The sequence below is a fragment of the Aspergillus sclerotioniger genome (genome assembly GCF_003184525.1).
Source record: "Aspergillus sclerotioniger CBS 115572 chromosome Unknown BO94scaffold_2, whole genome shotgun sequence".
Lineage (NCBI taxonomy): Eukaryota > Fungi > Ascomycota > Eurotiomycetes > Eurotiales > Aspergillaceae > Aspergillus > Aspergillus sclerotioniger.
Window position 1 is genome coordinate 1,131,799 of NW_020290992.1, and position 9,516 is coordinate 1,141,314.

The following is a 9,516-nucleotide window of genomic DNA, read 5'->3' on the forward strand; positions in this document are numbered from 1 at the left end:
TCTCCTCGGTAATATTACCTGGTCCCAATTTCCGCGGGGGCTGGGCCGAGTCGTATGACAAACCTTGATAGTACAGAGTAAAATACCCAGCGTCAAAGGCCCGACCCGTGGAACATCTTCTTCACAGCTACAAGTCGCAGTCAGGTTTCTGCATTGCTCGGCACTTTTTACTTACTACCTTTTGCTCTTATCCAAGCAAAAGTACTTCCGTATCATCCCTCCGCAAACACAAACCCCGGTCTCTCTTTCCGTGCATACGCAAGATCGTCGCAATGGCTTCTGCCCCGCCTCACGACCCCTCACTTCGCAAAACATTTACCATTGGCACGCGCAAGTCCAAACTTGCTCTACTCCAAACAGACTTGGTCCAGGCAGCCCTCAAACAAACATGGCCGGATCATGAATTCAAGATCCACTCTCGGGAGACTGCAGGCGACCAGAACACAACGATCGCGCTCCGTGACTTCACGACCAAGAACTTGTGGACCCAGGAATTGGAGGATCTTCTTATCGCCGGCCATGTGGACTTCATTGTTCACTCTCTCAAGGGTGAGTACAGCCCCCCTTTCCAACCATTGGCGAAACACTGACGGGCTCCTCTTATCATAGATGTGCCGACTCTCCTCCCCGACTCCTGCACGCTGGGCCCTATGATGGATCGCGAAGATACAAGGGATGTGCTGGTGATGAAAAAGGGACTACCAAACAAGAGTCTGGCCGAGCTGCCAGCAGGATCCATTGTCGGCACATCCTCCATCCGTCGTACCGCTCAACTCGCTCGCCGCTATCCCCACCTTAAAGTCATGGATGTCCGTGGAAACATTGGCACTCGCTTGTCGAAGTTGGATGCAGAGGATAGCCCGTACACTTGCCTCATCCTTGCCGCCGCCGGTCTGCTTAGACTGGATTTGGGAGATCGGATCACCAGCTATTTGGATTCAAAGAACGGAGGAATGCTCTATGCCGTTGGCCAGGGCGCTCTCGGCATCGAGATCCGCAAGGATGACCAAGTCGTACATGACATGCTGAAAAACATCGGTAACAAGCAGACCACCTTTGCCTGTTTGGCGGAGCGTAGCCTTCTGCGTACTCTTGAAGGTGGCTGCAGTGCGCCATTGGGTGTTGAGTCGGAGTGGATCCAGGACGCTGAGGGTTCATCGAAGTTGAGAATGCGTTCCATCGTTGTCAGCGTGGATGGCAAGGAAAGCGCGGAGGTTGAAGTTGACGGGGCTGTTGATACGCCTGAAGCCGCTGAGAAGTTTGGTGTTACGGTGGCTAAGGCATTGGTGGAGAAGGGCGCAGACAAGATCCTTGACGAGATCCAGCGGAATAAACAGGCTGCTTAGAGAAACGTCTGATCAAAATACACGCTGTAAGAATCATGTTGTGGTGGAGATGCTGGTCTTCTCCCTCACGAGAAGATATGTATGATGGACATGGTTAGATGGATACCCCACACGAAATAGGAAACCACCCTTACATTCTACTATAGAAGAGATCGATTCACTATTTGTCAGAATGTTGTAGTATCCATGTGCCATATTCATGTATGTGTCCCCCCCCGGTATACGAGACATCTTAAATGGGTATTCTATGTTTGGTGATAGTAATTGGAACTGGCAGGGAGATATATGAACTGGCAGATAAGTGGTATCTATATTAGCGATGTGTCGGTTCCATTGACACTTCAGCCCCTATTCAACGTATTTCCAGAGCCTCTTGGGTTCGCCTCTTTAAACTCGTCCCATTCTCGGGCTTTCATTGTTTCTTCGTCAGCTCTGTCCAGATCGTCCTCATCAACTTCCTCCTTCATGCCTGACTTTTCTCCTCCACCCTCGATAATGTTACCTCTTCTCTTCTCCTCTTCAAGATATTCATCGATCGTCATGGTAGGTAGATTATGTCCGGATCGGAAAACCCCTTGCTGAAGCTGCGTCCTGCGGTCGAGCAACGTGAAAGGCTGCATCGGCCTTCCCTCCTTGCTTAGGATGGGACCAAACTTTCCGCCTCTAAGGAGCTGCGCAAGCGGGGGATCCAGCCGCTCGGAGTAATTTGAGTCGCTTGTTTCATTCCGGCGACGTGAGTCATCCTGCAGGGACTGAGAAGGGTTTGGAGCCGCATTTCGAAAGTTCGATAGCATGGTCATTTCTTGTGACAGGAGGTCCACAGACTGGAATGACTGGTGAATGTAGAGGTCGATCTCTGCGAGGTAGAGTTTCCGTACATCCTCGTCATCGGTTTGGAGCCGGCTTTGATTTTTCGAGAAATACTAAAGTGGTGTAAGTAAGTCACCCGGATGTATCAAGTTGGGTCCATCCCACCTCGAGTTTCTGCTTCAACTCCTTCTCCTCCTTGAATCTATTTATCTTCACCTCTCGTCGGGTCGCAGCATCATTGGTCGTGGTCAGGGAAAAGGTGGAAGGATTGGCTGCATAACGTTCGTAAAGCTTCTTGTCCTTTTCGTTAAGGACATCGTAATCGTCCAGTCTGGCGAGGAAGCGTTCATATTGCCCAAGCGCACGTCGGAGGAGAGCTTCGCGGTCCGAGCTGTAGGATCTCTGGAGAAGGTCTGCGAGATGATGCTCCACCGTAAGATACCTGGTAAGAAGAAAAGAATATTAGTCTAATCTAGCTCGATAGATTTGAAGTGTGGAGGGGCATACTGTATGTCTGTCGTAGAGATGTCTTCTAAAGGTTCATTCGAGCTGAACAGGGACAGCAAGCCCACTAGCCGCTGGCATTCCTCAAGCTTGGCTATTGTTGCGTTGACATCACTGCGGTAGGCGTCCGTGTTGCTGTCCGGGCGGACCTCCAATGCCGTTTTCTCGGCTTTCGCGTCCGCAAAGAGGGATCGTAGATTCTGCGGCTGCTCCATTACGAAGATTCACGGAAATGCGATGAGATTGTGGTTAGATTATAAAAGCTCCGCTGGAGAATGACGGCCGATCGACCGGGCGGCAGAAATAATCCCTGGGCCCGCCCCGCGGCACTATCTATCTAGACCGTGCCCCGCGATTGTCTGGAGCTTGGTGAAGATGCGGAGAACAAGAGTTTGGGTATAGATTGTATACAATTATGGTTACTCAATCCAGTAATCTAGGCTCATCTTGGTATTGGGTATATCTTGGTACATATGGAGGAAGCTTCTGCCGACTTATATACATTATAACGAAGCAGGACTTCCAAATTAAGTTTTGTAATCCACTACTCGATTATTATTTATATATTTCTTCTACCCAGATTCCATACAGTTCTTCAAACGATTGTCCTAACTTGTAATCTACTGACGCAAAGAAACGAGAATATAAGTGGACTGCAATGAAACATAATAGCCGACCTTATACTCGAAGTGTTGTTACATCTCGAACTTGTAGCTCTATATGAGGTAGCTTCCTATTTAGGGATCTCCCGTAGATGATTATTGGCATAAAAAGACGGACCAAGATGGACTCCTTCGATATTCTGGGATATCCGACTTTTCTAGCCAAATAATTCGGCAATCAGTTACAACATAAGGAATTAAGTGTCTAGCTTCCCGGCAGCTGTCACACAAATTAGCCATGAATTAGCTGGCCAAGCCTCGAGTTGTCTCAAACTATATGTCGGCGTTTGCCTCTCTGTTTGCGACACTGCAGTACACCCACATCGCTGGTGACTGCTTCTTGCCTACTATTCACTCTCTCTTGCCCCCAGTTCCTTTCACTCTCATAGTTAATTTCGAATTCTCGTTCCCCTCATTTACCATCTTCGCTATCTGAAGTTGTTCCTACTCCGCTGTTGATCGATATTCGACTTCCCAGCCGCTGCTCTTTAACATCAAAATGGCATCGACTGATACTATCAGAAGAGTCAATATCCAGAGACCTGTTCAGGCTCCAGCTGCAAAATCCTTCATTGAACATGCTGGAGCTTCGACCCAGGATACTCCCGATAAAGATGATAGCTCATCGGACGAATCCAATGATGACGAGCAGGAAAGCTCTAACCAGACTGGCGTTACCCAACAGCGGAGAATACAAAATGCAAAGTTTGAAGCTCTGTCAGTATCTATAGCTACCTGATACCTGATCTACAGTGCTAACTTGCATTAAGTCTTGCCCAGCGTGCTGATACAGCCCCTGCCAATGTTACCAGAGCTGTACCTTGCGACCTGCCTGATGCCCAGCTTTCTACTGCCCATCTAGTAGCGAAACAAGACCTCGGTAGTGGTACATTGGACCCGAGAGAATACCAGGTGGAACTTTTTGAGAGAGCCAAACTACAAAACACAATTGCTGTGCTTGATACCGGTATCTTCATCTTCAGAGGTCGGGTATTTAATGAGGCAAGAACTGATGTGTCTGTAGGATCTGGAAAGACTCTGATAGCGGTGCTCCTCCTCAAGCATACTATTCAGAAGGAATTGAACGACCGTGCTGAGGAAAAGCCACATCGGATATCGTTTTTCCTGGTGAGTTTTCTAGGACCCCAGTTTAGCGGGAATATGCTAACACCTGACTAGGTGGACAGCGTCACTCTCGCATATCAACAGGCCGCGGTCCTGCGCAATAACCTGGATCAGAATGTCGCACATTTCTTTGGAGCCATGGGGACTGATTTGTGGAACAAGCAAGTGTGGGATGAGCACTTCCAAAAGAACATGGTAATCGTTTGTACGGCGGAGATCCTGAACCAATGCTTGCTCAATTCGTACATCAAGATGAGCCAGATAAATCTCATGATTTTCGATGAAGCGCACCATACAAAGAAAGACCACCCCTATGCACGGTTTGTATTACCGCCCTAAGATGGTACGAGAGGCTAATCTTTCTCCAGAATCATTCGAGATTCCTATCTTGAAGTAACCCCTTCAAACCGCCCAAGAATATTCGGCATGACAGCATCACCGATCGACACCAAAGGCGACATAATAGAGGCAGCTACGTATGTCGCCAAAACCCAGTGCCTATGAGTTTTACTAACGTGCTCTAGGAGACTTGAGACGTTGCTCGATAGCACGATAGCTACAACGTCAAACCTGACGCTTCTACGGCAGGTGGTCAGACGCCCCGTAGAGAAAATATGGCCGTTTAACAAGCTAGATCAACCACGTGCGACTAAGCTGTATAAGATCCTTGAAGATCGTTTTGGAGATATGGCCTGTCTGGAGGCGATTTTCAGATTCGCCTGGCAAGCCAGTGCTGAGTTGGGCCCGTGGTGTTCAGATCGAGCATGGGCGCGTGCCTTGGCAGATGATGTGTTGCCAAAGCTAGAGGGAAATGTCAACAAGGCCATGAATTCCGAGGCCGTGACAAAAGTACCCGAAGGGGCGTATAAGGAGGTCCTGCGGATTAAAGAGGCCAGTGAGATCGTGAAAAATCACACATTCAACAGCCCTGATGCTCCAGGCCAACTGAGCTCTAAAGTGCAACTACTCCGCGAGGAGCTAGGGCGGTACTTTGGACGTCAAACAGAGACCAAGTGCATTGTTTTTACACAGAAGCGGTACACGGCCTTAATACTATCTGAACTCTTCGAGACGCTAAATATCCCTTTTCTTCGGCCTGGAGTGCTTATTGGCGTTCGTTCTGGTGATCTATCGGGGATGAACATAACGTTTCGTCAACAATTCCTTGCTTTGGTTAAATTCAGGAATGGCGAAATCAATTGCCTGGTAAGTCCCCACAAAGCATTGGATGTAACTTCTACTTACAAAGCTAAGTTCGCTACTTCTGTGGCTGAAGAGGGCCTTGATATTCCAGACTGTAATTTGGTTATCAGGTACGTTGCTATTATTGTTGATCAATGCATGCTCGAGCTTACCAAAAGAGATTTGATCTATATAACACCCTGATCCAGTATGTCCAAAGCCGTGGGCGTGCGAGACACTTCAACTCGACGGTGAGGATAGGTTCTTGCAGTGAAAAGGAATTTATTGATTTTGAGCCTGCAGTATGCGAGTATGGTTGAGAAGAACAACCCGGAGCATGATGAGAGGCTACTCGAAGTTCGAGATGCTGAAGTAAGTTATCTCGGAACTCAGATTTACACCCAGTCTAACGAAACAGAGAATGATGCAAAACTTTTGTCGGACCCTTCCCGAAGATAGGTTGCTGCACGGAAACGACCACGACTTAGAGGTAGTATTGCAGAGAGAGGAAGGCAATAGATCTCTCACAGTTAAAACCACAGGTGCCAAGTTGACCTATCACTCAGCAACCGCCATACTTGCTCGCTATGCTAGCTCTTTGGTACGTATAGATCCATGAACGATTGCATGATACCCACTAATAGGCTGCCGTCTCCAGCAATACGAGAAGGAATCTTCAGCGCAGGTCATCTACGTGGTGCTTCCTTCCAACAGTGCATATGTCTGCGAGGTTATCCTGCCCGAAAAATCGCCCATTCGAGGTGTTACCGGGGGTCCGGCAATGAGAAAGTCCATCGCAAAACGGTCTGCAGCATTCGATACTTGTCTCTTGCTTCGAAAGAACAAACTACTAGATGATCATTTCAACTCGGTCTATCATCGCCGTCTACCAGCTATGCGAAATGCCAAACTTGCAATAACCTCTAAGCGCACAAGTCAGTATGACATGATCTCAAAGCCGTCGATATGGAGCCAGAACCGAGGCTTGCCTCCGAAAGAGCTATACGCAACCGTTATTAAGTTCCTGCCCTCAAAACCGTTACTGCACGACCCAAGAAGCTTGCTATTGCTCACACGAGAGAGACTGCCAGAATTTCCGAAGTTCCCTATCTTCCTTGATGAAGATATAGAGACGACAGTCCACACGATACCTTTGACGGAAAAGCTTATACTATCGGCTGAGGAGGTAGACTGGTTGACAACTTTCACTCTCCGGGTATTCCGCGATGTATTTCACAAGACCTATGACAAAGAACCCGAGAAGATGGCATACTGGTTGGCACCGGCAAAGGCGCAAAGCTCATACAATCCCACAAGGGATCCAAGACAGACAATGGAATGGAAAAGCCTCTTATTCGTGAGCGCTAACGACGGTATAGCCTTCTCCAAAGATGCAGCCCCAGAGAGCATGGTTGACCGCTTCGTGTTTGATGCCTGGGATGGGAGATGCCGGTATTTCACCGTGGCTGTCGAGGAGACGCTACGTCCCTCAAGCCCGCCACCCCCTTTCGTGCCCCGGCGCAGACACATGAGTGATATCATGAATTATTGCCTCAGTCTCTCGAAAAACTCTAGGGCTAAGTTTTTGGCGGGCTGTAGCTGGGATCAACCTGTCTTGCGAGCGGAACTAGTGCGCCTGCGCAGAAATCTTCTTGACAAGATGACAGACACTGAACGAGATGTTGAAACGAAATGCTTTATATGTGTGGAGCCCTTGAAAGTATCTGCTGTAAGTTCAGTTACCCGCATGTTCTAGCCTGATTACTGAGCAATAGTGAAGATCCCTGCATCCACTGCTTTTTCTTGCCTTGCCTTCCCGGCTATTATCTCCCGGCTAGATGCATACCTTATCTGTCTTCAAGGGTGCGAGGCATTGGATCTAGTCGTCTACCCAGAGCTTGCCCTGGAAGCATTCACGAAAGACTCTGATAATACAGAAGACCACCGTGCTCAACAGATTCATATCCAGCGAGGAATGGGGAAAAACTACGAGCGTCTGGAGTTTCTAGGCGACTGCTTTCTGAAGATGGCTACCTCAATTTCTCTCTTCACACAAAATCCTGATGACGATGAGTTTGACTACCACGTAAACCGGATGTGCCTCATCTGCAACAAGAACCTTTTCAACACAGCCGTTAAGAAAGAGCTTTACAGATACATTCGCAGTCGAGGGTTTTCGAGGTATGAACTCCCTACAGCTCCTTAAACAGACAACTAATAGGTAATTCGCAAGACATACGTGGTATCCGGATGGCTTAAGCCTATTGCAAGGCAAAGACCATAGCAAAAAGGTGTCTACAGAAGCCAAACATGCTCTTGCGGAGAAAACAATCGCGGATGTTTGCGAAGCTTTGATAGGGGCATCTCTGCTTTCTGGTGGTCCTGACCATCGGTTCGACATGGCCGTCAAAGCAGTGACAGCTTTGGTAGGAAGCTCAAACCACAATGCCTCGTGCTGGAGGGATTACATATCTCTTTATTCGATACCAAAGTACCAGAGCCAGGCGCCGGATGGATCTGAGCTTGACCTTTGTAAAAAGGTCGAAGAGAAGTTAAGCTACCACTTCAACTATCCGAGGCTCCTGGGATCGGCTTTCACCCATCCTTCATATCCGTCCGCATGGGCCCAAGTGCCCTGCTATCAGCGCCTGGAATTTCTCGGAGATTCACTGCTCGACATGGTTTGTGTAGAGGATTTGTTCTATAGATTTCCGGATCGAGACCCCCAATGGCTCACAGAACACAAAGTAAGTCTCCAAGCAGATCCGGCTGCTATCGAGCGCTCATTAACTGTGATGATGCAGATGGCCATGGTATCCAACAAGTTCCTTGGTGCTTTATCAGTGAAACTAGGGCTCCACACGCACCTGAAGTACTTCAGTGGCCCGTTGCAATCCCAGATCACTCACTACGCCGAGGAGATCCAAACTGCGGAGGGTGAGAGCGAGGGCGCGGTGGATTATTGGACTGTAACCAAAGACCCCCCTAAGGTAGCAAAGCCCCCTGCATTGTAGAAAAGAGCTAATATGGGTGACCAGTGCTTACCCGACATGGTTGAAGCATATCTCGGAGCGATCTTTGTCGACTCAAACTTCAACTTCGAGGTGGTTGAGAAATTCTTCAAGGGCCATATCAGACCATTTTTCAAGGACATGGCGATTTATGACACGTTCGCGAACAAGCATCCAACGGTAAGGCTCATCCTGTGTTTTGAGATCTGGAGTAGGTTACTCAACTGAATTAGACTTTCCTGCATAACCGCTTGACGAATGATTACGGCTGCATGAACTATTGTCTGAAAGCTGGTGAGATGCCTGCCATCGATGGAGCCCCAGCCGGAGTCCTAGCCGCCGTGATTGTGCATGATGCTGTCATTGCCGAAGGCACGGCATCATCTGGCCGCTATGCCAAAGTCAAGGCAAGTGAAAACGCTTTGGCCGTGCTGGAAGACATTACACCAGCGGAATTCCGGAAGCAATACCACTGTGACTGTCGAGAGTCGGACGGCTCCGCCAGCCTTGATATGGGAACCGCAATCTGAAGCTACCAAGGCCGGAGCTGGCATATGCGGTGAAGCAGCCCGTGCCATCGACCGACTATTGATGAATGCAATGCAGGGTGCACGTGGACCTGGAAGTACTTTAACCTATCTAGCATGTAGAGAGCAGCCCAAACAATCGGATGGTTCTCTGGAGAGCTGCACTTTTCCTGTGGTGTAATGAGTTAGTTAGTAGATTGGTATTCAAATTGGTTTCTGGCTCGGAGATAAGGCTGAGAGGGCAGGAAGCTGGCTTCGATCATCCAAGCCCCATGCTGGGGGGATCCATGGGCAGCGACCCGCCAGGCGCTGGGCCGGCCGCACTAGCCCCCTTGCGGATTAGCGGGAG

At 48.9% G+C, this 9,516-nt stretch overlaps 3 protein-coding genes across 3 annotated transcripts; 2 read left to right on the top strand and 1 right to left on the bottom strand.

The window, feature by feature from the left end:
- The first annotated feature begins 113 nt into the window (after nucleotides 1–113).
- BO94DRAFT_530573 (porphobilinogen deaminase) lies at nucleotides 114–1,577 on the top strand. Its single transcript, XM_025610705.1, has 2 exons — nucleotides 114–549; nucleotides 610–1,577. Exons 1-2 carry the CDS (start codon nucleotides 273–275, stop codon nucleotides 1,344–1,346), a joined length of 1,014 nt encoding a protein of 337 aa, XP_025472602.1. The 5' UTR covers nucleotides 114–272; the 3' UTR covers nucleotides 1,347–1,577.
- On the bottom strand, nucleotides 1,578–2,934 carry BO94DRAFT_482739 (IGBP1/TAP42 family protein). The gene is made up of 3 exons (XM_025608902.1): nucleotides 2,664–2,934; nucleotides 2,322–2,598; nucleotides 1,578–2,269 (listed from the first exon to the last, which is right to left on the bottom strand). The coding sequence occupies exons 1-3, from the start codon at nucleotides 2,873–2,875 to the stop codon at nucleotides 1,688–1,690; spliced, it is 1,071 nt and encodes a 356-aa protein (XP_025472603.1). The 5' UTR covers nucleotides 2,876–2,934; the 3' UTR covers nucleotides 1,578–1,687.
- An 887-nt stretch (nucleotides 2,935–3,821) lies between these two features.
- Nucleotides 3,822–9,381, top strand: BO94DRAFT_507177 (putative RNA helicase/RNAse III; the record flags this gene model as incomplete). Its single annotated transcript, XM_025609604.1, has 16 exons — nucleotides 3,822–4,039; nucleotides 4,093–4,289; nucleotides 4,347–4,450; nucleotides 4,502–4,767; nucleotides 4,816–4,923; nucleotides 4,972–5,653; nucleotides 5,702–5,760; nucleotides 5,811–5,880; nucleotides 5,933–6,001; nucleotides 6,048–6,230; nucleotides 6,288–7,358; nucleotides 7,410–7,810; nucleotides 7,863–8,376; nucleotides 8,434–8,619; nucleotides 8,668–8,820; nucleotides 8,874–9,381. 16 exons carry the CDS (start codon nucleotides 3,822–3,824, stop codon nucleotides 9,168–9,170), a joined length of 4,578 nt encoding a protein of 1,525 aa, XP_025472604.1. The 3' UTR covers nucleotides 9,171–9,381.
- Nucleotides 9,382–9,516: the final 135 nt, after the last annotated feature.